Genomic DNA, 27,319 nt, shown 5'->3' with positions numbered 1-27,319 from the left:
CATTGATTGCCATGTTGAACAATGTAAAGCCTATTAACTCTTCATAGTAAGAGTCATGGAAGTGTGTCCTGGCTAAGTGCTTCAGGGGTAATTATTGTTCTTAACCCTTCTGCAACACTCAACCACCGTCTCTGCCTTTCAGTTTCTATGATCATGCTGAAACACTAACCAACTTATATAAAACCTATGTTGACGATTAATTCCATGAACTCTTGGGGGCCATTTTTGAAGAAACACATTTGCACATTTCTTTTTTTAATGTTTATTGTGGTTGACACATGAAGCGAAAGGTACATGCTGGAGACTGTGTAAATGTACTGGTAACTTGGAGACTTGTGAAGGTTAGGCCTATAAAGTGAAATTCCATTCCTTGCTCTACTTAACAAATGTGCCCATAAAGAAAGTTATTTACCTGTAACACTGCCTCGCCAGCATTGGTATTATCTTGAATTGAGGAGTCACCTGTAACCTCAGATAAATGAACGCAGGGAAGTCACAAACACCCCGCTTAAGCAGCTACAGCGGGGGTTGCGGATTTCATTGGCCTCTTATCTGCAACTTGGCAGATAAAACCTCATAATTAACAGAAGACTGATGGGCTTATAGCAAAGTCAAAGAAGGATGAATGAGTTGATGCATGACGGGCTGAAATTATGGATGGACAAGTAGGTGAAATGATTGGTGGATGAAAGGATGACTGAGTGAAAGGAGGGGGTGAATGGATAGATGGATGAATTAAAGGATGGGCAGGTAAAGAGGATGGGTGGTAAAAGGATTTATGGGTTGTTGAAAGGATGGGGAAAGAATGGGTAAAAAGAAGGGTGGGTGAGAGGATGGGTGGATGAACGGATCAGTGGGTGAGACGATGGGTAGATGAGTGAATGAAAGGATGGAAGAATGAATGGAAATCTGAGACAATGGATGGATGGGTATTGGTGAAAGATGGCAGAGTAAACGGAAAATTGAGAGGATGGATGTGTCGCAGAGTACATGGAAATCTAAGGAGATGGATGGGTAGGTTGGTGAAGATGGTAGAATGAATGGAAATCTGAGAGGATGGATGGATGGCAGACAGAGTAAATGGACATTTGAAAAGATGTATGGGTGGTTGGGTGAAAGGGCAAATGCAAATCGGAGAGGATGGCAGACTAGATGTAAATCTAAGATTATGGATTGATGGCTGGATGACAGAAAATGGAAATCTGAGACTATGGATGGGTGGCAAAGTAATGGAAATGAGAGGATAGATGGATGGATGAATGGCTAGACAAAAGGATCAATTTATGGGTGAAAGGCTTTATTGATGGATGGCTAACTCAAATGATGGATGTATGGGTAAATGGACGTATGGATGGATGCATGCATGGAATGGTGAAAGTGACTGATAGACGACAGAATGTAAAAGTGACATGATGAATATCAACTGGTAGATGGAAGGGAGGCAGAATGAATGGATAGATGCTTCAATGGAAGACAATCCGACAATCCGAATATAAAGTAACCTTTGTGGAATGCCCACATTTGCTCAGGGATGCTTTGCAGGTTCCAGTGAAAGTGATGTTATCCAGTGGTGAACACGAAAAGTCATATTAAATTTAATTTTCTTCCGGAAAGCCACAATATGCTTTGGCAAAGGCTGAATTTGGATTTTCTAAACACATGACAATGCGTTGCTTAGAAGTAGAATAATACGAAAAACTGAATGTCTAAGCCTCATAATGGTAGAACCCTATCCAAATAGCACCCAATAAATCTTATAGCACTGCTGTGGTGCAGGAAATTAATATTCAAGAAAGAAGGCTGAAAAAAATTAAATATGGATGTGGGTTTTATAAATATTGGTTCACAGAAATCTTGGATAATTTCTGAGAACTTCTTCATTCCAATGAAAAACACAAATTGCGGACCGACGGCCCGAGCATGGCTGTCACAAACACCTCTAGTGACAGTAGTAATAATGACAGCTACTTTCTAGGACAATTATTTTACAGACGAATGAGCGCTGGCTACAAAGAACAATTATACACTGCACACTGAGCATTCCACTCTCTCTAGGCACCGGTGTAATGATTCACTGAAGAATAAACGAAGGGTGGTTTCTGTACACAACGAAAAATATCTGAAAGATTTGTATGATTCACTGCCATTAAATGTAATAAAATTAAAGCACACTACTAAACCTGAAAAAAGGCAGTTTTTACTTAACTTAGTTTCTACTGGTCCTTATCCACCGTCCGTAGCTAAAGCTTTAGGCATCCAAATGCCGCAAACAGAGAAACAAGGTCTCTCTTCCTCTGATAAGTGGAGCCCGCTTCGGAAATGTATAATTAATTTCACACTTAAAATAATGCGGTAATACTGCACAGGGATTTATGAATACCGTGGAGCTTGGATTTTCACCAGAGTGCAAATTTAACACATTATTGTGAATTCTGCTGATCAGAATCATGGATGATTCCGTAAAACCTCTTAGGCCTGGGTAAAAATTTCGTTCCGTTCGCGGAAATTGCGATAATTTGACATTTTCGCGTTCCGCGGAAAGCACGAAAATGTCAAAATTTCCGCATTCCGCAGCTTAGCGATAATTTGGTTCTTGCTCGCGCTGTAAAATAATACATTCTCGCGCGCGATCGCCTTACCTGAATCCCTGCGTTCGCCGACAAGTTTTCTTGATCCGGTCACGTTCTCCATGAGATGTTGTATTGTTTTTAGCCATTTGTGCTGTCTCGCGACAGTTCGCGCCCGCAGTGACGTCATGCGTCGCGCGATCACGTCTTTCTTCTCGCGACCATGCACCGCGAGACAACTGAAAACAAGATGGCCGCGCCCGCGAGCAACCACATGGGTAAGTTGGCGAGCCGCAACCATGCAGAAAATCTCGCGAACATGCGGGGAAAAAACTTCCGCATCTTCGCGATATTTCCGCGTGTTTGCGATAATTTTTAACATTTTCGCGATAATTTGCAAAAGTGGATTTCGCAAATTCCGCCCACCCCTAATTTGTACCCAGTTGCAAGCTGCAAAACTCCGAATACTGTTTTTTCCCGCACCAGTTTCACTGTTTTTACTGGTAAGGGGAGTATGGCGAAACCCACATGCAGAGGTATCACCATAATAAGGTAATTTTGGTTGAAACATTAAACCGTTACTCAGGGGAAACAAAGTTAAAACTTAAGATTGAGACGAGTTTCATACTTTCATCTATATTCCATCAATATAAAGTGTGACAAATGGTTTGATGGTGAACTAGTAAAGGAGTTTATGACAACAAGTATTTACTACACAGCCCTTTATCGAGCTACCCTGAAGGCCTGCATTATCCAAGCACAAAAGATCATGAATGGATGGATGAGTCTCAATGTAGGGCTAATAACCCTGGACTCAAACCAAGTCCAAATGTTGTCTATTTGGGCCTCAACATTTTGTGGTTGATTGCATCTCGGAATCCTGAAATACCTCCATTATATTAGAGGGCGGCAGTGATAGCTGGTTGACTAAAACTTCAGAAGTAAGACTGCAAAAAGCATTAATGCTCAGCTGGCATGCCAGACTATCCATCCTTCTGAGGGGCACTAATATTACAGGCTAGAGTGGGTGAAGAAAGCTAACATACCCAATTGGATGCCAATATTTATTGATGCCACATCAGCTATGGCTTGACATTTAAATAAGAATAATAGAACAAAAACAATAAGTTTCGAAATAAAACAATGAATTAAAAATCAAGTATTGGGAGAGTCAAAAGGTCTTGCCTTTGAACTGTGTTAGCCCATCTTTTGCCAATGCTTGTTGGTGATGGTTAACAGCATCAACGATAAGAAAAGAACAGATGCAATGTAAAGATAAAAATGATTCTTGCCAATGCTGAACATCATCAGTTTAAAATACAGAAAAGCCAAAATGGCGGGAACGGTCATCACTCTGAGGGGTGTTCCTTCATTTATAGGACAGGTAGTGTGGGGATCGTAATGCGCGTTCTTTGACTTTTGATACAAAACCTTTACATACAAGGAACTTCCATTTGCCATGATGCATCAAACTAACTACAACAGTAAAAATGTTATTTATTTAATTTGGTGTCCTTGGAATTACATCTACACACGACAAAATATGCAAGCAAAGTGCAGAATATTACACGGTAAAAGCAGAAATAAGTGCAACGTGATCACAGTTCTACTTGTAACTCACTATCTGGCGCATGGTCCTACAGAGAATGGCATCCAAAGGCAAGTAATAGAAGCTTTAAAACCACCTGAATAAAGGAGAACCGCTGGACTGAACTCAATAAGAGATAGCCAGGAGGAATGGGACTGTTTCTCAGCATTTGCTCTACGCTAATTCTAATGGATCTCTGTCAAAAATTAAGGCATGACGGGCTGCTATGATAATGATTTGTTTAATTTGTTTTGTATTGTTACTAGTTTTACTTCACTCTTGGGGTATTAGTTTAACAATGTTATATCCTTTACTTATAGACATCCATGATGCAGTCTTAGAAACCTATATGTCAGTTTCCATATACCTTATATTTGGGACCAATATCAATTACGCCCCCTCTATGGAGGCTGTGTGCAATAGCATACCACTCGCATTCAGCAGACAACACTTCTTTAAAACATTTTTATAGAATATGCTGTCAATCTCCAAAGTCAGTCATTATCCTCTTTCTCTTAAAAGATATATATATTTTTTAAATACCCAATATTATACAATCAATGCTTTTTAACTGTTACAACTTTAACATAGTTTTTGAAATACATTTTGGGCACTTTACAACTCGTGCTGCTTTATTGGTCGCACATACTCTAATCAAGGATTAAATGGCAGACTGCTGCAGCGCACAAAGCTACAAAATAGTCTTTTGTTTTTTTCTTTTGAAAGATAATTTTTTTCGTTCTTGAAGTAAATTTTCTCAACATAAAATAGTCAATGGATTATCATGTAAAATTTTAGAAATACTTTTCAAAAATATATATTTTGCACTTTCCAAAGTCTGTTGATTATCAGCATGTGTTTGAATCAATGATAAAATGGCGGACCGCATGCATATTCAAAATAAACCAATAAAATAAATGACCAGAGATGCATTACTGTGTCTTTTTGTCTTTCCCTATCGTTTAATGCACCATTTCTGTTTTTTTAAGACATATGTCAGGAACACACAAATCAGTTAGTGCCAGCTCTGCAAGCTATTGTTCTACTCAATTAATATCTCGAACGGTTCGGTATTTTTCTTTGTAATTTGTGTCGATGAGATCTAGTTGGACTTACCTATTAAACTGACTTGTGAGGCTCCATTTGAGATTTTTAGAGTAATGTCTGGGCCACAAATATCAATCAGTGCCTACTTCTCAAGCTATTGTTGAACTTAAATAAGACTTTTAACTGTTTGGACATTCCTTGAATCATATGGTATTTTACTCTACAATGTTTCATCCCATGTGCACCTTATTAAATATCTTTGTAACTTTTGAAATCCGGTCCATATGGACTCGCATACGGCACTGACTTGTGAGGCAGTTGTTAGGTTATATGACTCTTCTTAAAATAAATGTTTTAATAATTTTACTTGGAGTGAGTTTAGTTATATAGTGTTCCTAATTTTGTTTGATTTTTAAAGATGCTTATGATTGATTCCTTAAGCCTGATGTGACCCAGAAACGTGTGCAGAAATGGGCAGAAATCCTGACTTCCTTCACTGACAGAATGCGTTAGCAAACAGATTGGGTGCACGAATAATTTTGGATTGTGTCTTTTGTCCCTTGCCTACACAATATTTCCTTGCTAATGATATTGCTATGTTTACATTAGCACTTGAGCCCTGCATTGTTCCTCTTTAGAAATCTGTATATATGTTTGTAGTATTATTTATCAATATATAGCACTAACCTCAATTTTAGTTATTAGCTTGGTTTAACACTAAGTTGCCATGGGTATCCCCAGATATGGGTCACTTGCTCACTGTGCAACAAGATCCCAGCTATACCTCACTGACAAGTCCAAACGAGGCAGGACTCGCTCCAGGGTTGCTTGTGTTGCCTTATGGAGGGTGCCTCACCAGGCAGCTCGAGATGAGACTTCCCATGAGGGTAGTACAGATTTGCATTAGAGTAGAATTATTGGGCAAAAGACGATGGGCTGGAATGCTCGTCAGAGCAATTGTCACAAGTGTAGGCTATTTAAAAGCATGCCGTCAAAATTCTTTTGTGTTTAAAAACATTTCAATTTCGCACCCATCCGTATTGAAGATATAGGAACAAGGGCAATCAAAGGGGAAGCCTCGGTTCAACCATAGGATGGCCTCTTACTCAGAAACTCATGTTCTCTTTGACTCTGGGCTTCTCTCATGGTATCCGCTGCAAATACACTTGAATCAAGTATCCTTTCCACAACAGCGCACAACGATTCCAAAGCCTGAATTTACTAGAATCTAAAAGGCGAAGAATGTTACTGAGAAAAGTGCATATTTTGAGAAGAAACTGCACATTTCCAGAGCTAACAGTTTAATTTGTTTCAGCCCAAAATAGATTTACAATAATGCTTGGCTTGTTTGGAAGCAAATCTAAAAACAGATGTCTGAAAAATAAAGAGAAAATAAAGAACTAAAATTAAACTAAACTTGCAACAAAAACCAGTGTCATGTAAAACAAGTATAAAAACTGACTGCAATGGAAATACCCATCGTGGAGGAAAAAGATGACCAGATGCAAAAATGGATTAAAGATTATCGTGCAGTTGTAGACTACCCCAGCAAGAAAGTGAGAGCAGTAACATCCTAGTGTGGAGAGAAATAGGCTCTGACCAGGTAGTCCAAGAGCAAGGTTCAGCTGATGCACAACCTTCATGCCTGTGTTGCAAGGATGAGATGCATTGAAATTAACAGGCCAAGATAGACAAAACCACCCCACAGATGTTTGCAAGTCAAGGGGATACAAAACCATCAAAGATGATCCTAGGCATGCATGTGCGCCAAGACTGCGTCATCACTGCCCCATCCTATTATTCTCTTTTATGGAACCCTATTGCTAGCTCGTGAGGAATAGAGACCTGTTCTCTTCAATCTAGATCAGAGTTCTGACACAGCTGTCCTCATCCTCAACAGTTTAAACCATCTCCCTAGCCCACTCAATTCCAAAAATATCTCCGTTTTCAATCACATTCGGACCTTCACCCTAAGTACTATTCCAGCTGTTGAGTCCAGTGAGGGCCCCATATCTTGTGGGAAAACCATCAACCAAAAATCTGAACTAGCTATTTTTGACAAAGGCCATACAGAATGTTCCTGTCTATTGGTACTTCTGGGAATATTCTCTGGGAGTCCAATTTCACATCAGTAAACACTTTTCCTGAGCACTGACATGTGAGCCCCATTTACAAGTAATCTGTCCAGTGTCCTAGACACTACCCACTGGATCCAGGACAGTCCTCTGAAGCCATGCCAAAACTTTGGGGCGGAATCCCATGGCACGCTAATCTCCTCTCTTTTGACATGCGTGCGATACTCTATTTCATTTTGGTAGGGCTTCTTGGGAGACACTAAGATTCTTGAGTACTTTGGGATTGGGACAGATTCTCAGTCGCATGAGCTCAGCAATATAAAGATGCCGCTTTGTAGCCAAGCTGATGAGATACACAGCAAAGAATAGATGAAAAATGGCAATGGAAACAGCAAAATTCTCTCTAGCTCCTAAGTCTCACTGGCCCAAACTTCTAAATTCTGCTGTTGTGGAAGGCTTGCATCATGATGGTTATCACAACCGAAAAAGACCACATTTTTCTCCATAGCTTAAAACTGGTCCTAGTGCCCAGAATTATTTTGAACTGCAGTGCCTTACTTTCCGCCTGCTATGCATTTGTGGGGTGTCTTATCTTGGTAATAGAATACTAACATCTTCTGTTTTTTTTGTGATGTTATTTATTTAAACTGTCCTATGGGTTAACAAGTACCCCTTATTTTTAAAGATTTAGCTCTGACTACACAATGCATTTTCAAGTATGATCACTTGTCGTGCAATATTTAAGTTCCAAACCCGCTTTACCAATTCCTAGAGTAGGCCATGGCAGCTCATAAGCATTACTTTTGAAAAGGCATATATGCATGGGAGTGCAAATTGATTAGGTGTGCAAAGTGATTTAAGACCCTGGGAAGCAAAAGCAAAACCCAAAACTCAACACAGAAACTGCCTAAACATAACTATCAGCCTCATGGTCTAGGGAGAAGGAAAGTAGTGTTAGGGCTGACACACTGCACATTCATGTATGGTCGTGTTTAAATACTTTATTTTTACCAAATGGTCCCAATGTTATAAAATTATCAAGGATCTGGAAAACTCAATGATTTATGAATGCAGTGACAGAAAGTAAAAAAATCAAGGCAGGGACAGCTGCAAAAAAACATCAAAGTATTTAATGAGACAATGAGTAACTAACAAAAGAAAAATGCTGCTGATGCATACACCTTTTTCTGCTTGTTCGATGATTTGCCTCACTGCCTTCTTCAAACTGTTGGCCCGGAGCATTAACTGCTCCCTGGGTTTGAAGATTTTCTGGGTGGAAGACTTGGTGATGCTCTCCGTTAAATGCTCTTTGCTTTCAGTCAGGGACTCTTCGCTTGAGAACTCCTCCTCGACGTCTTCCTCTACAATGGGGGGTGTTGACCGCGCCAGTATGGGCGCTGCCTGGGCTTCAGTATGCAGAGCCTGGAGCAACAGGTCTAGCTTTTCGTTGAGTGCTGAGCACTAAAGTAGAAAGAAGTACATAAACATCAACATGGAGACGTAGCTTGTGCAAATTTGAAATGGTGGTTCTATCAGGTTTTAAGATTTGGAGAGAGAAACCAATTTTAATTTTGGACATGTTAAAAAAAAAAAAACGCATAAAATACTTTGTGCTGCTATTATTTATGGTGACAAATGGCATTCGTGAACAGTCAGCGCGAGCCCCCTCTCACATTTGTAAAAATACAAATATTTGAACGCTAAAATCTAACAGTGGGTCATAAATTGAAATAAAAACATTTAAATATTTAGAATGCAAGACCATATTTCCAAATGAAACTAGTATTCAGGCAAAACAAACCACTGCTAGTGCATCAAGCAAGCCCAACCACTGTGTAGGTGGATTCAAAAGTAAACTTATGAGGCCTTCCGCCCATGGCCTCACATTCTATTGCAGCTACAACATTGCTTAATTTGTGCCAGTGGTTGCAGGTGCGCACACCGGTACTCTTCTTTGGAGGCTGGGACCGATGTTCAATTATCAGAATTTGACCCAGAAAAAGACAGAGAAAAGCAGCAAAGGGGGAAAGAAGAGAAAGAAGAACAGCAGCAACGCAAGAAAGCAGGGATATGAAGGACATACGATGGTGGATGAAAGATGCATGAGGTGAAATAAAACAGCCCTGGCATTCGCCAATCCCAGCATTCGGCAGTGGCACCAGAAGACCTTTTAGAAAAATTGGAACACTGGCTCTTATTCTTTCCAAATTAAGCATCGAGCTGCCAAAAAACTGTGCAACGTAAGAGACACAGGCATATGCGTGCTTCTTACCAATGCAATAGAGCACTGTTCCGATTCATAGCAAATGCAGTACCATGGTGTGTAGAGCTTTACAGAGCAATCACTAACACCAGAGCAACAAAAAAAAAGATAGCTGTGTTTCTATCAAGTAAGTGAGAATCTAACTAGCAGGAGTCGCAGAAATACATTTATGACAACAATAGGTGGAAGTTGTGTCCTACAGTAGCCTCACGTTTGAGGAAAAAAATGTCTAAAACATTAAATGTATTAATAATCCATCAACCTATTTTGAGTCCATGTTTTTATAGCTTAATCTGGGCTTCCTCAACACAAATTGGAGAGAATGGTTTTGTTATATTTATCAATAAATGAACACCATTATGAATGAATTTGTACCAAAATAAAACAGTTTTTGTAACATCTGTAGAAAACTAACCCTCACCTTAACGGCCATTGCCTCAGCCTCTTCAGTATTTTCTAATGGTTTTTCATAGGTTTTCCCTACTTTGGCAACAAAATCTTTTACCGTTTCACACAATACTCTGTAATTAAAAAATTAAAAAATGTACGGTTAATAAAGAACATTGTGCTGAAGATGGTGTTCGCAGTGATTGCAAACAGTCGAAATATCATGGGAATTCAATACTTACTAGTAAAAAGGAGGACATTGACAATGGCCGATTAACATAGGTCCAAAAAAGCAAGTAAGTCAATTCGGCATTGTAAGAAATTGCAAAAACGGTTGTGGTCTAAGCTCGTCTGCACACTGTTAGTTCTTTTTACACAGTGCTCACTCTCAGGGTCAACCATTATGAAAAACCCCAATTTTGATTCAGGAAATGCACAAACAGTGTAGCACATAGATTTCAGGCGTTCTGAACAGTCTTTTCAACTAAAACAAGATTCATTAATAAGTAATTCCCACTGTTATAGTAAGTATACTATGCTTATAAGCAACAAGTCAATACAGTATACTGGACATCATAAGCATACATTTGTCAACAAAAGGAGGAAAAGCTTCACATTTTCTTTTTTATTCATGCAAATTGAAGCCTATCTGCTTCGTAGTAAGTTTGGCAGTTTTTTTTTTTACGCTCTATATACCTCCATTGTAGACCTGTATTTCACACTTGCCAGTGTTATTCACCTAGGCAATATTCTGTCAGTATGGTCGGGTCTATGAATATATATTTCCTTAGATGCTTCAGAGAGACCCAAGCATTTACTTTCTACTGGTGCTATTCTTGGGACATTGGATGAACGGAGCTTCCTGCAGCGGACGCTGACTTTTTTCCCCCTTAATATCTTAGTATTTTTAGTGTCCGAAATTCAGCATAAATCTGTAGAGAATGCCTGAGACGACTTCCAATCTTAGGTCACCCAAGGGCATTGTGCAAGTGGTACAGCACAGGCCACATTTCCTTGCTCAGCTTTGCAAGCTGATGTCCTTTTATTTACAGACCATGGTGGAGAGTATTCGATTTGAATTACACGCTTGGATGATTTATATTTCTATCTTGAGGTGAATTTAGGTAAGAGTGAATACTAGTGGCCGTGCTCAGTTGTGAATGGTGTTGGGTGCCTATTATGGTTTGGAGAGTTTTGTCTTATACTTACTCTACAACTTTCTGATATTTTAGACGCAGGTTCAGAAAGTAGTTATACATTGGAGAGAGTGACTTGTTGCTTTGCTGTGAGCTTGGATACACATCCGATTAGTTTGGTAAGTGCATTCCATTTGCTATCATGTCATGATCAGTACTTGAAAGGACGGTGCACCTTTATCAATAATTTTGGAACATGACAGGCTAGTCTTCATGATAGGCTGAATAGGGACAACAGGATATAATGGAGAAAGGAGGCTTGGGAATTTACTCGGAGTATGGAGGAAACAGTCCTCAGAAATGTTGGCTAAAATTAAACACACCAGGAATGAGACTTTTGATAGGCTTGATAAATATCGTCTATATTTTCCCACTGGGGGGAGATTTGGGGTATGAAATAAAGGTATTGTAATACACATGTAATGGGTACCACTTTGTGCATCATGTATATTTCTAATGAATAGGGTTTTATATTTATTCTTTATTTGACCAGAAAATATGTACTATTTGAATGTTTATCATCAAATGTGGTTTTATATGAGGTTTCTTTTACATTTGAATGCTTTATCAATTGTAATTTGTCTCATTTCTGTTCTCAAGAAGGGTTTCACGTTGCCCATTTACGCGTCGTGTATATTATGTGTAAAATCTTTATTAATTTTTGTGTTATTGTTTGTCATTTGGTTGAGTTAATTGCCTTATACTTGGGTATTGTTTTAAAGTTATGTTTTGTATGTGTTTTTTTAACAGCCCTGAAGAAGTCCTGTGAAATAAGGACGAAAGGCGTAGGCTGCATTCTAGTTGTGTCAAGTCTTTTGTACCATGTATTTGTGACGCATGAATAAAAAGAAAAGAAATAAATAAAAATAACATGGAAAGCTTCTCCTCCTTTTGTTGAGAAATTTATGCTTATGTTGTCCCGTATACTGTATTGACTTCTTGCTTATATGAATAATATACATACTAGAATAGTGGGAATTACTTATTAATGAATCTTGTTTTAGTTGAAAAAACTGTTCAGGACGCCTGAAATCTATGTGCTCCTCCGTTTGTGCATTTTCTAAGTCAATTCAGCATGGTGACTTTCCACACATTGTGGTGGCCTATTTTATATCACAACAAACTCGTTTTGCTGTGTAGTAATGCTCCATTGCCACAGCCTGGCTAAATCAATGCAGCACTAAAATGCACGGTCGGGTATCCCAAACCTCCCGATATTCACATCAGCTTGCACAGATGAGCAAGGAAATGTGGCCTAAGCTGTACCACTTGCACAATGCCCTTGGGTGACCTAAGATTGGAAGTCGTCTCAGGCATTCTCTACAGATTTATGCTGAATTTCGGACACTAAAAATACTAAGATATTAAGGGGGAAAAAAGTCAGCATCAGCTGCAGGAAGCTACGTTCATCCAATGTTCCAAGAATAGCACCAGTAGAAAGTAAATGCTTGGGTCTCTCTGAAGCATCTAAGGAAATATATATTCATAGACCCGACCATACTGACAGAATATTGCCCAGGTGAATAACACTGGCAAGTGTTAAATATAGGTCTACAATGGAGGTATATAGAGCGTAAAAAAACTGCCAAACTTACTACCAAGCAGATAGGCTTCAATTTTGTAAGAAAGACTATGAATTCTCATGTTAAAGCGTGCCAGGAATTCGGACCATTATTGATGAAGAATCTTGCCTCCTATGAAAAGTTTCAGTTCTAGAACAATTACTAATAGAGGAAGTATTATAAGAGGTGACTTGAGCGAGGCAAGCCATTACACTGAGTTGACTTCGTTTATTAATGGAAGTTTCCCAGGGCTTTATCAAAAGGGTTTGGCCATTACTCAGCACGGGTTTGGTATTAAAGCTGTCAGCAGACTTTGCTCACTTGTTTAGATCCCATCTCGAAAAGCCGATGTTTAAAAATAATTTGCTATAGGCCAAATTGTGTGGAGGGGTGTTTGACTCTAATGTCACTTTAATTAGGGGTCACGTAATGTAAATCCCTTTGATGCAAACTGTGATTCTGAAACATGCCTCAAGTATGTGTTATCTACTGTCATGCTTGATACATCTAGACGGATGTCTTCACAGATTAGTTGGAGAGCAAGAGGATACAGGACAATCCCAAGTGTGTCTGATGCCTCACTCCTACCTACCCCCCCCCCCCCGCCACCCATAGTAAATTACTATTGTGAAGGTGTATGGTGAGAGTTTTCTAAACTATGGCGCAAAACAGAATCTGCTATCCTAAAAGTTTAGCACAATGGTTCTTAATCTGTGGTTCCAAAATGAATGGAGGGCCGTAAGACCTACTCCAGAGGTCTGTGACTCCTTTTTAAACAATATTAAAATTAAGCAATTAAAACCAATAAAGTATATACATATAAATAGGCAAAATTGAAAATTTGAAAACTTTTTCTATATATGATTGCGAATTAAACAAAATATTTTAACATGTGAGCATTTGTTTGGTGTATATTTGGCTTTGTATTTTTGTGTATTGTTCGAGAGGCAAATCATAGAAATTGCTTTGGGTGGGAGTCGCTGGCTTCAAATAATGACTCAGTGGGGGTCCTCAGGTTCCAGTTATGATTCAATGGGTGTCCTCAGCAGTTAATAGTTTAAGAACTGCTGGTTTAGCATATTATCAACACATCGGATTCTGGAACACACACACTTAAAAATCTGAAGACAGGTACTTTCAGTATGAAGATTCCTTGCCAACATATTCCTTAATAGCAGCCACAAGAAAACAAGTTACTTACCTGTAACTGTAGTTCTCCAGTATTGGACCTTTCATAGATTCACATGCCTGAATCATTCCCCGTCGTCGAGACGGGAGTCTCCGGTACATAAAAAAGCTTTGCTTAGTATCATAGCAAACAGAAAAAAGGCCTAGGCCCATTTTCCTTTGCAACCCATAACCTTCGTTATGTAAAAAAGGACTAAACCAGTCCCTGAGCCAATCAGAGCCTCTCACCCTCTAGAACACTCCTGAGAGAACCTTCTGCCCTCAGATTTTCGTGCACTTGTGCAATAACACTCTTTGTGCTAAATCCGAGGTGAGCCTCTCAGGGGAGGAGGGTGGGTTGCATGTGAATCTATGAAAGGTCCAATACTGGAGAACTACAGTTACAGGTAAGTAACTTGTTTTCTTACTCCAGTATTGGAGCCTTTCATAGATTCACATGCCTGAATCAGAATAGCGAGCAGTAAATAAATGCACATTTTTTGTTACCTAGAAAGTGAATCCAGGAAACATATACAGTGTGATAAAAATGGTATCTGTAAACCAAATTCCACCTCTCAAAATTTCTTTGCAAATGGTAATACAATAAACAACCATAAAATGTGCCAACGTACATAACAAAGGAAGGAGGGATGGTAAAGAAGGCTCACCGTTACTGGATAAGGTTCCTCAGCACCGCTTCTCCCACTGCCACATCTCTCTCTGTGGCTGCATCCAAGCAGTAATGCCTGGTGAAGGTGTGTGTACTCGTCCAGGTCGCCGCTCTGCAGATATCCTGGATCGGTACTCCTGCAAATAGAGCAGTAGAGGTGGAGACTGCTCTTGTAGAATGAGCACGGACTCGTGCATTCAAAGGTCGGCCAGCTGCCTGATGACAATACCCTATGGCACTTGATATCCATCTGGCAATTCCTCTCTTTGACAAAGGGAAACCCTTTCTGGGTGCGCTGTAGGCCACAAAAAGCTGTGAAGACTTGCGGAAAGGCTTAGTTTTCAGCAAATAGAATTTCAAACAACGCTGGACATCCAGCGAGTGGAGAGCTCTTTCCGCCGCTGTTGATGGTTGTGGAAAAAATCTTTTGAGAATTAAAGGTTCGTTCAAATGAAAGTCAGTTGGAACCTTAGGGATGAATCTTGGATTAGTCCTGAGTATTATCCTGTCCTCCTTGAACTGCAAGAACGGCTCTTGGATCGTGAGAGCCTGAATTTCTCCCACTCTCCTGGCTGAAGTGAGTGCAATGAGAAGCGCAACTTTCCAGGAAAGAAATTTCAGTTCCGCCCTGTGAATTGGTTCAAAGGGCTGTTTCATCAACTGGGAAAGAACGACATTCAATTGCCAGAGAGGTGGTGGTGGTTTTATTGGAGGAAAAACTCGGAACAGACCTTTCATAAACTGCTTGATGACTCTAGCAGACCACAGAGATGGACCAGAGGCCGTTCTTCTAAAGCGTGAAATTGCAGCTAGATGTACTTTTATAGACGCATGCGCCAAACCAGACTTAGCCAAAAGCAAGAGGTATGGAATAATCTCGTGAGCTTCTGAAAGCAGCGGATGAATGTTAGACCTTTTGCACCATAAACAGAACCTTTTCCATTTCATCCGATATGTCTTGTTTGTACTATCCGCTCTAGCTCTAGATAGAATCTCTCTGCACTCCGTAGGGATATTCAGATGTTGAAATTCACGGTATTCAGGAGCCAGGCTGCTAACTGCAGAGATTTCGGATCCGGATGCAGCACTTCCCCCTGGAACATTGTCAGCAGAGACGGTATCGGCTGCAGGCAAATCGGGCGCTCCTCTGACAGTAGAAGAAGCTCTGCAAACCAATGCTGTCTGGGCCACCACGGAGCTATCAGGATTAACCTGCATGGTTCTTTCTTGATCTTCATAAGAACCCGCGGCAGGAGGGGAATTGGAGGAAAGGCGTAGGCAAAGATGCCTGACCATGCCATCAAAAACGCATTCCCCCAAGATCCCCGTTGGGGAAGCCAGCTTGCGAAGAACCGGCATTTTCTGTTCTCCCTTGTCGCAAAAAGATCTACTATTGGAGTTCCCCATTTCTGGAAGATGTTGTCCAAAATCCCGTTGTCGATTTCCCAATCGTGACAGACAGACTTTAGTCTGCTTAGAGTATCCGCTTTGGTGTTCTGGTCCCCTGGAAGATGTTCCGCTGTAATGGATACTTCGTGTCGTAGAGCCCATTCCCATATCCACTGGGCTTCCCGAGACAGGGAGAGAGATCTTGTGCCTCCCTGTTTGTTCAAATAGTGCATTGCTGTTGTGTTGTCTGTTCTTACCAACACGGCTGCACCTTGAATCCTTGGCAGGAACGCTAACAATGCTAAGCGGACGGCTCTGAGCTCCAAAAGGTTGATATGCAATTGTTGTTCGTCCGCTTTCCAACGACCGCTGACCTGCAGATCCTGAAGGAATGCTCCCCATCCTTCCAAGGATGCATCTGTTGTAATGACCAACGGAGCTGGCTGAGTCAGGAAAGAAAGACCCTGTGAGATGTTTCGTTTTCGGGTCCACCATGTCGCCGCGTGGACCATGATCGGCGTCACTTTGATTATATCCTCGAAGGATCCTGTCGCTTGATGCCACTGAAGATCCAATTGCTCTTGTAACGGACGCATCCGTAGTCTGCAGCAAGGTACGAGGGGAATGCAAGATGACATCGTTCCCAGCAAAGACTTGTACCTGCGTACTGAAAGAGACTTTCTTTTTATAAACGCCTGGGATAGAGATATTATTCCGCGCTGTCTCTCCTCGGAGGGGAACGCTCTGTTTACCTCCGTATCCAGGATCGCTCCCAAGAAAGTTATATTTCTTGAAGGTTGTAGAGTCGACTTCCCCTCGTTTAGAGTGAGGCCTAAACTGGCAAATAGTTCTATGCAAGCCTCTGTTGACAACTGGGCTGACGCTTTCGATGGAGCCTTGACTAGCCAGTCGTCGAGGTAAGGAAACACTTGGTGTTTCTGTCTCCTTAGTACCGCTGCCACTGGAGCCAGACATTTTGTAAAAATCCTCGGGGCCGATTTCAGACCAAAAGGAAGCACCCTGAATTGGTAATGATCTTCGGCCACCACGAACCGAAGGTACTGCCTGTGTGAAGGATGGATTGGAATATGGAAATATGCATCCCGTAAATCCAGTTTGGTCATATAATCCTCTGGGTTTAACAGCAGCAGAATATCCTGGAGGGAAATCATTCTGAAGGTCTGATCCTTGAGGTAAGTATTTAGGGATCTGAGATCCAAAATGGGGCGCCATTGAAGAATGTTTTTCTTGATCAGAAAAAACCGGGAATAAAATCCCCTTCCTTTCTGGGAATTCGGTACCGGTTCTATTGCTCCCTTTCGGAGCATTGTCCGAATTTCTTGACGCATCTGATGCAAATACTTGACCTCTTGAAATCTTGGAGGTGAACAAGGGGGGCTTTCCAGAAATTCTAGAGTATGACCGAATTGAATTATCTGGAGGACCCATTGGTCCGTCGTTATCTGCTGCCAATTTTGATGATGATAGGAAATTCTTCCACCCAGGGGAATATGTGACATATGAGGAGTAAGTGTCACCAGAATGTCATTGTCTTCGGGTGGTGTCTTTCCCTTGACGACCTCCTCGACCTCTAGGAGTAGATTTTGTGAAACCTCCTCTTTGTGAATATTGTTGTTGACGATATGGTTGAGATGATGTGGAGTAGGAAGAATAACGGCCTTGTTGATAACCCCCTCTATAAGAGGGCTGGCCCCTACCACGTGAGCCACGAAAAGGAACTTTCCTATACTGCAATGTTCCCAGAGATTTCGCTGTTTCCGTATCCTTTTTTATACTCTGTAAGGCCTCATCCACATGTTTTCCGAACAGATCTTCCCCATTGAACGGAAGATCCAAGATCTTATTCTGGACTTCAGGCCTAAAAGATGTTGCTCTCAACCATCCTTGTCTGCGCAAAACCGCCGCTCCTCCCAGAGATCTGAAGGCCGTGGTCGCAATGTCCATTGCACAATCTATGACTTCAGCCGAAGTCCTTTCACCCTCCTGGAGGATTTTTCTAGCCTCTTGTCTGTCCGCTTCAGGTATGCCATCAATGTATGGTGATAGGTCGCACCACATCTGCCTATCATACCTGCCCAGGATGGCTAGTGCATTTGCTGCCTTAACCAGAAGAGCAGACATGGACGAAAACCTTTTTCCTGCATTATCCAAGCGCCTACCCTCTCTATCCGGTGGCGTGGAAATTGGAGCAGAGGGATTCCTCGACTTTTGCTGCGCCGCTTGAGTTATAACCGAGTCCGGTTTGGGGTGACCTAATAAACAAGCCGGAGCATCGGAAGGCGCTTTGTATTTTTTGTCCAGCCTAGCCAGCACTGGAGTAACCGTTGCCGGCGTCTCCATTACTTTGAGACCTTCCTCCCATAGATGACTCACAATTGGAAGAGATCTAACAGTCTTGCGAAACGGTTCTTTAAAATCATATAAAAAGCATTCTGCTTTATCTGATGACATACTGAGCGCAAATCTCTGCGCGGCTCTTTCCATCAGATTATGGAACCCTCCAATGTCCTCCGGAGGGGAATCCACAGGTCTTGGTGACGGAGATGAAGGGGACGGAATCAAATACTCATCCCATTCCTTACTAGGATCTGTTATCTCCCCTTCCTCCTGCTCTTCATCCTCAGAAGTGTCCAGAGCCGGCTGCGGCAAAGGTGTTAGTGGCCGCGGAACCGGTATCTCCTGTCTTCGCAGTGGTGTACATGGCACAGAGTGCGCCGGAGCCACTGGCATCCTTTGGGTAGACTGAGGCAAAGTATGCCTCTTCTTGTAATCATCCAACATGAACTGCAAATCCGTCAGAAGAGAAGCTGGAACACTCACCATCTCTTCCTGTTCATGTTGTCGGGGGGGGTCCTGATAACCCCCATACTCATCCTCCCAGTCATCCTCCTGACATTTAACGTGCAACTGAGAGGGGCTACTTGCATAGCCAAACGGGCCCTCATTATCCTCTTCCTGCGAATCTTCTTCTTCCAATAAATGGGATGGAACCAGAGGCGTTACCTTACTAGGAGACGTAATATCCGGGGTAATCCTTCTTTTCCTGTCAAAACCCCGCTTTTCCGGGGTTTTTTCCCTCGTCGACGAGACCGTCGACGAGATTGCCATTTTAACCGCCGTCGACATCGTCGTCGTCGATGCCGTCGTCGACGCTGTAGACATAGTCGTCGTTGCCGCCGTCGACGATGTAGTTGTCACCGTCGTCGACGGTGCCGTCGACGATGTAGTTGTTGTCGTCGTCGTCATTGCCGTCGCCGTCGGCGCTCTCGTCGTCGACACTGCCGTCGACGATGCCATCGTCGACGAGAGTATAGGCTTAATAATGACTTTTACTTCACTCTTCGTCGTCGACGACGCTACCTTCTTCGTCGACGATCCCGTCGACGATGTAGATTTTCCTAATTTCTCCTCAGGTGAAGTAGACGCTGGCTTTTTAAGCGCATGTTTAATTTTAAGGGGTGATTTTGAAGGCTCAGAACTTGTTTTCTTTGGCTGTTCCACCCCTGAAGCATGACCCTTGCTCTCCTTTTCTTTAGTTTTAGGAGATTTTGAGGGACTGCGCTCTGAAGACCCAGCAGTGGTCTTTTTAAGAGCCTTCTCAGGTTTCTCCCCTGAGGTATGAGCCTGAGGAGATCTGCCTCTCTTCTGAGATCTCCTTGAAACATTTGACGCCTCCTCACTGTCACTAGACACGACGTCCTTCCTGGTTTTAAGTTTTTGGAGCCAAATTAGCAGTCTGCCTTCACGATCCCTTAAAGTCTTATTAGAAAAGGTGCGACATACCTTACACTCCTTCGCCTGGTGGTGTGGGTAAAGGCAGTATATACAGTCCTTATGAGGATCATCAGTATATAATCTCTTCTTTGAGCAGGTGGCACAGGCCCTAAACAAGCCTTTCTTTTCTTTATCAGCCATTCTCCTAGATGATGTAGAAATTTCAGTAGAAAAAATCACCTCAATCTAAAACCAACTGTAGAATTTGAGCAGAGCTCAAAGGAGACTCCCTAGCACAACGTGCGGTAGAAAATCTGAGGGCAGAAGGTTCTCTCAGGAGTGTTCTAGAGGGTGAGAGGCTCTGATTGGCTCAGGGACTGGTTTAGTCCTTTTTTACATAACGAAGGTTATGGGTTGCAAAGGAAAATGGGCCTAGGCCTTTTTTCTGTTTGCTATGATACTAAGCAAAGCTTTTTTATGTACCGGAGACTCCCGTCTCGACGACGGGGAATGATTCAGGCATGTGAATCTATGAAAGGCTCCAATACTGGAGTAAATAGTTAATCAGCTCCAACTACAGTTCAGACTTTAAAGAGACTACTACACTGCAGTATGAACTGGATATGCTAAATGCACAGCAGAATTGTTAGTCTCAGTTTTCAATATTTACTTTGATCTTAAATAATGTGCTCACTGCTGAGGGGGGCCTGGGGCAGAGTGCTTTGTTCTTTCCTTGCCTTTCCAGTACCTGAGAAGGAGGGTAGGTGCTTGGAAAACACCCTTCAAAGATTTTTCTTGGACTACATTGCTCATAGTTCACAGTGCCTGGCCATATCCCCATTATTGTGGGCTAGAAGAAAAACACAATATTCCCACTGCGAGGAAAGCATGCAGACATAAGCCCGGGCCAAGGGTGAGTCCCTTCTTTTGCCTCAACGGCAATGGAGAAGAAGAATCAGTTTGCTTTTAGCTCATATCACAGAGGATAAGAAGTGTTAACTTTCCCATGATAGGTTATTTATTTGGACAGTGGGAGCTATTAATGACGAGCATGCACTAACTGAACAGAGAATTTGTTTAACAGAGGGTCCTTCGAGGGTAAGAGATTCTGTTGCTCAGACTTGACCAAATGTAGGAAGAGTTGCGATCTTGAGGAGCGAAAGGACCATCATTAAAGCTATGATACACAACGATCCTGTGCCCGCCTCAACACCCTTCATTTTGCCTAATAGTTGGGGGTCATGATTCATTGAATAACCCTCCTGCTGACACATGATACATAACTGGCATCCATAAAGAGCATAGAAAATTTAATATGGATTCTCTTTTGGAAAGTGTTATCAATGACATTTCAAAAATCACCTTAAACCAATTTTTATTAAAATCTTACAGGGTCATTAATTGAACAACTTTTAGATAAAGAAGTCTATGCTTCATGAAAGAGCACTGTAAGTGAGGGTACACAAACTGAAGCCTGAACCCTAACCCTTGGCCATCATTAATCAAGACAGATAATCATCATGCATAACTCGGCACGGAAGCCAGGAGGTTAGTGCATTCAATGTGTTAGTAGTAGGGGAAGGAGCAATAAAGTCTGCTCACAGAAAGTGTGAGCACCATTTAAAAAAAATGCAAGGGCAATTTTCCAATCTTGCAGTTTTCGCCACAAGCCATACCTTGTGTTTCAGTCCTCATTAATGCCCCTACTTTAAAGGCAAATTAAAGGTATAACTATGAACATTCGGAAAATAAGATAAGCTGGCTACAAAAGCATGCTGGGCATTCTTGTCTTGCTTTTAGGGATAGCCATTCATAAAAGGACTGTTGAGGAAATGTTGTATAATAACATTTTAAGGACCCATGTTGCTTTCAGAATTTGTTTTGCAATTTGCTATGGGATCGGAAGGGGGACAGTATCATAAGGGGATACGTGGATATTTTTATAGGCATGGAATTAGATATGAAGCTCCCCTGATGGTGACACAGCTTCTTTGACCCAAGCTACCAACATCACTTCTGTCCCTGTTCACTACTGAATTTCTTGCTTGTGGGCTTTCATGAGGACATTGATTTGACTGACACATAAGAATCCTGAATTGGGTACCTCTGATTAGGAAATTAATAAGGGCGAATATGCATATGAAAATGTTGAGGAAGAGGTCTGTTCAGGCCATCAATCAAGAGGTTAAAAGTGTTTGAATAGTATCTCCTAGAAAATTGTTAGTGTGTCATCAGTTAAATCTGAGGAATGGTTGCTCTTTATTAAAACAGTTGATATAATAATTTTTAGGGAAACGTGGGCAACAAACAAAAAGGTATCTAAATGGATTAACTACTTAAGAAATTCCAGCTACCCTCTTGCCTTTGAGTAAAGCTAAAGGAGGTCTTATAATAAGGATATCTGTGTCCTTAACTTGCGTAACAGAAGTGTTCAATATAGACTCATCGAACATCCAGTTCCTAGTTATTATGTATAGCATCATGTTATGTTTATACTGGTAAATGTTTGGAATGATTACTTTATTTAGAATAACTAGCATTCTGGAAATTATATTTAGCTGTAATGAGGAAATTTCGAATGTTAAGATATTACAGTGCTCTATAATGATCTCTCACATTAGTGGAGGACTTAAATCTTAAACTTTAATCAACATATTCTACAATACCAGACATCCCATTTGGTTTTAACTGTTCTGTACATTACCATTCAAAAGCAAATCGACAAGATGAGGTCCTATTCGACTACATGGGTAGACAAAAATCAGCGCAACATAGCCAAGGTTCATTTATATGCAGATCAACGCTTTTCTGGATTTGGGACATTTTAGTTCAATTGATTAGGTTTTTGTTTTTGAAGATTTATGGTGTCTGATTGGAGATTTTAATGTTGCTGATAGCGTATAGAGTGATCATAATCCTTTACTGGTTAAACTTTCTTTCAATGTGGTAGAACGCTTCCATAATCCCATTCTAACAGGACTGAACAACAAAAATTGGGGTCGCAGGATAAAAGGGATTATTCCAACAATTTCATGATCAATTTAATGAGACGCATAAATAGTGACTTCCCAGTGTGCTCGGATGATAATAGTGCATGGACATTAGTGGTAGATACTTATAAGTATCTAGATTCTCAAATTACTAAGCACTCCTCAGACCAAAGGATCAGATGTAAAGAGATGCAAACGGTTTGACAATTATTGCACTAAGGCTAATAATAATCTCCATCTAACCTTAAAAAGAATGCCATGACACTAACCTAGCTATTTCCAGTCCCTTTGGTAAAGCTCTGGGGCCAGACAGCATATCCATAGATCTCTTAAAAACAATATTGAGCTAAAGGCCCCCATCATAACCAGAATTTATAATGTGGCTAGTTTTGTTACCCAAGTCCTGGTCCCGATCCATAAATCGAACCAATTGTCAAAAAGGGAGACAAATCAAACCAAAAATGGTACAGGCGTATCACTTTTACTGACTCAATTGTCAAAGTTGCAGGAATGATGATTAGGGCAAAAAAGAATTTGGGTCCGAAGAAATAAACATTTTAGCTGATGTGCAATATTGGCTCAAAACGCCCAGAAGTAACGTTGTGCACTGCCTGTGTTTGAGCTAATGATAATAAATAACACACATCAGAAGAGAGGTTCTTTACATCGGGCCTTCAGTGATCTAAATTCAGCAATCAAAAGAGTAAACAAGTTGAAACTTTGGTCCATCATGGCAGTCATTGAGGCAGATGACGCCATTTTGGATTTTGTGAAGCTAATGCACATGGATCTCTCTGCCCAAGTCTGCTTTGAACCTCAGGGTGAGTCAACAAGCTGCTTTTCTCCCTAGGGAGTTCTGACAAGGGTATGTGTTGACACTAATGTAATTTATTTCACACACAAGCTGTCTTGACACCAGTCTTAATGATCATGAGGAAGACTGTTCAAAACTGGAAACAACACACTCCTGGTTTTACTTTACACGGATGGTGCAGTTTAGCTGCCACTTACTTCAACCTGTCTTAAAAGAGTATTGACACCTTCATTTCACTCAGTGCCCTACAACTTATATGTGTGCCTCGATCATATACTATGCTCACTACCTCTATTACCATCAGTCCGTAATGCGGACTACTTGTGCCATGTAGTATCTGACCACAATGGACATATAGTAGATATATAATGGAACGTCCCTTGTCGCCCATGTGGCGTCTCCACAGAGAATGGCAAAACAACCTTGTTTTCCGGGATACCCTGGAGTCGCACATACACAGCTACTTCACGAAAATGAAAGTACCACTTTCACCAGGACACTTGAGTGGAAAGACTTTAGGGTGGTCACCCGCTGCATCTGTATCAAAGAAATTGTAGGTCCTCAGGATCCCTGATAAGGAAATTGTGGCCATGGAACAGCGCCCACCGTTGCTGGCACTAAAGGCAGAGCAAGCCACTATCCACCAAGCCACGTTAGAAGAGGCAAAGCAACAATATGCAGCTCTCTTTGAGCGGCAATGATGCTTTAATTTTGCTGCCTATGCAGCCAGGATCCACAGGGAGGGAGATAGATCCGGTCACCTCCTTGCCTGGTTGGTCTGTCAGGAGCAAAGGGGGACTCCCATCCTAGCATTCATTCCTCCCACAGGCACAACAAGAGATCCTTGAAGAGTTCTACAGACATTATTCTGTAATTTATAAGGTGCCGAGAAGAATGCTGGGTGGAGGTAAGCAGTCATTTCTATTACACTTACCCCAGCCTCAGATTTCTGTGGATAAACAAGAAGGCCTAGATGCAGCAATCACAGGGGCGGATATTAAGCAGGCGATTCGAAATCTCACCAGGAACAAGATCGCAGGCCTCGATGGCCTTCCTTTAGAATATTACAACTGGCAGTGTGGCGTTTTGACTAGCAGAAATGTACAATGATGCCCTGCGGTCAGGTAAGCTACCACCCTCCATTGGAGAATCTTTGCTCACATCCATTTCCAAGCCGAACGGAGAGCCCACCTGTGCATCCTCATATGAACCTTTTGCCATACTGGGAGCAGATTATAAAATACTGGGGACATTTTTTTTACAACAGGTAAGCACAAATCCTTCCAGAAAGTATCCACCCTGACCAAAACTAATTTGTCCCAGGGCGCAGTACTTCATACAACCTTCGACGTCTTATTCAAGAACAAGATCAAGTTCAGGAACAGTTACCATTCAGGGCCTGCCTGGTTCTTGACCTGGAGAAAGCATTTTATACACTAAATTGGTATTACATATTTCAGTTCCTTAAAAAGATAGGTTTAGGTAAGCGTCTTCTGGCCTATACACAACTCCTGTATAGGAAATCTCTCATGTCTGACTGAGAAGATACATCTCATCTACATTCCTGGTAGAGCATGGCACACGGTAGGAGTGCCCTCTCATCCCCTGCGATTTGCGATGGCAATGGAGTAACTCACCATCTGGCTACGGAGGGATGGTCAACACTAGGGTATCCTCCTTGCGGACAGGATACTCGCAGTGTCACTGTACGCTGATGATTTACATTTGTACATCCGTATGTCCGTGCAGATCTTTCCCCCTCCCAAGATGTGCTCCAGTCATTTGCGAGAGACTCAGGACTTGCGGTCTACTGGAACAAGACCTCCGCCTTCCCGCTGCACCTTGACTTGGCCCGCAGGGTGGGATGCCACTTACCTGGCAGAGTTCTGCAGTCTTTTTTAGGCATTTACCTGTACCACTCCCTGGCTGCCCTCAAAGAGGGCAACTTGAGACCCTCATTAACAGCACTGGTACAATTCTGGAAGAAATTACCATTTGCTACCATGGGGAAGTTTGCTTTATCGAAGATGGTGATCTTACCTCGCCTTCTAAACTACTTAACAAACCTGTCCGCAGTACACCCCCATCTCCTTGTCTTCTTCCATGAAATTGATTGTTAGTAGAACATATCTGGGGCTTAAAAGCCCAGAAATAGTTAAAGTTACCTGCCAGAGAAGGTAGCTCAGGTCCTCCATCATTTGCAGCCTGCTTCCAGGCTGCCCAATTTCAATGGGTTGCTAGATGGCTGGCTAACAATCTGCAGGAAAGATACCATGGCTCACAACCCCTCACAGCTGCCACAATCCTAGGCTTCCTGATCCCTCTTCTTTTTTCCAACGCCCCACATTCTTTACAAGTGCAAGATGCCTGCAAATACGACACTAGAGTGTGATTTTTCACACAACATATCCCTCCATATACTCCGGGATTCACACTGCAGGCCCCCCACATTACCTTGGGACATACGCAGCTGCAGAACTCCAAAGCCGGCATGTTCGGTCTCGGACTACGGTGGCGACCTTTTCTCAGAAGGCCATTTCCTTTCATTCGAACTACTTCAGACGGACTATCACTTTCCGCCAACTACATAACACTTGCCATACCCTATGGCCTACAGAAGATGAGGAACGTCAGACACACGCTGTCCACCAGGTGCTCCTCACCATGGGGAAGGGTCGTCACTTGATCATACGGCTCTACAGAGCACTATGAGAACATACAGGGAACCCCATTGGGCCCATACGCGCTAAGTGGGGGAAAGACATGGGGAGGGCATTGCATGACACTAAGTAGGACCAAGCCCTAACCTTTACCCAGAGCATCTAAAAAAAATCCAGATGCAAAAACATAAAAAATCATATTTCACTGTGCATATTTGACTCCAGCGCAAGTTAACCGCTACTTCTCTGCAGTGGACCTGCGGTGCCCCTGCTATGATCAGGGGGACACTGACCTCCGCCACATTCTATGGTCCTGTCCCGCCCTTGTTGCCTACTAGAGGGAGTGCACATGACTTTGCATAAGGTTACTGAACTCATGGACATATTTACGTGGGAAGCCTGTGCCCATGGCATCTTCAAGTGCAGGAAAAAACATGCAGTATGTACTTTTTTTCACTGGGTTGGCCCTTTTACTTGTCAAAAGGATGATTATACTCCAAATGCTCCACCTAGGCTGCATGGCAAGGTGCAGTGCACAACTGGGGACTGGCAGAGAGAACCGCTTTATGCTATGGGGAGGCGTGCTAACTTCGCAAGTGCCCAATGTTGCAAGAGGGAGAAACTTTGGTTAACACAATTCTTGTATCTCATGTCCCCTGATGATCTTCCCCTGTGAATCCGACTACCTTGCAAATCAACCCGGGGTGCACCAAGTGAACGGTTCACCCACAATACATTATCTCACATTAAGACACTTGACCCTTCTCTCCCTTCCCTACTTGACCACTCACACAGCGGAAACACACAGCGAGCCCTCCTCCCTGCTCTCCCTATATCGCTGTTGTTATGCTATTCGAACCATCACACAATATCTATGCAGCCTTCAATTTTGCTATGTGTCTGGATGCCTCCGTGCCTACCCTCTCAAGTTGTGGATTTTGTCCTACTGAATACTTATTGGTTCTTGTTATAATGTGCTTCGGTTGTATTGCACTATTATAAAATGCGTATACCCTTTCTTTATTCCTGGCAAAGACAATGTACGGTCTTGAGCTGGATACTATGGTTATACTTGTATTACATGCACAATGCTTATTTATGTAACTCCATATTTAGGGATTTTTCTTGCATTACTTTGTACACGTTTAACAAAATCTTTAATAAAAAACAATTTACAAAAAAAAAAGTACTCGACGCCTAAGTGGCATA

General features: G+C 41.9%; 1 protein-coding gene across 7 annotated transcripts in view; it reads right to left on the bottom strand.

Moving 5' to 3' along the window:
• Positions 1-27,319, bottom strand: part of DGKH (diacylglycerol kinase eta) — a 725,438-nt gene that overhangs the window by 162,937 nt on the left and 535,182 nt on the right. For all 7 annotated transcript variants that reach the window (XM_085621806.1, XM_085621809.1, XM_085621807.1 and 4 more), the window contains 2 exons: positions 9,962-10,061; positions 8,459-8,738 (listed from right to left, as the gene is read on the bottom strand). In XM_085621806.1, coding sequence (XP_085477932.1) covers positions 8,459-8,738; positions 9,962-10,061 — 380 coding nt within the window. The remainder of the gene's footprint in view (positions 1-8,458; positions 8,739-9,961; positions 10,062-27,319) is intronic.

This window comes from Triturus cristatus, chromosome 8 (assembly GCF_964204655.1).
Source record: "Triturus cristatus chromosome 8, aTriCri1.1, whole genome shotgun sequence".
Lineage (NCBI taxonomy): Eukaryota > Metazoa > Chordata > Amphibia > Caudata > Salamandridae > Triturus > Triturus cristatus.
The sequence above is the reverse complement of the archived record's forward strand: the minus strand, read 5'-3'. Positions and strand labels throughout refer to the sequence as shown.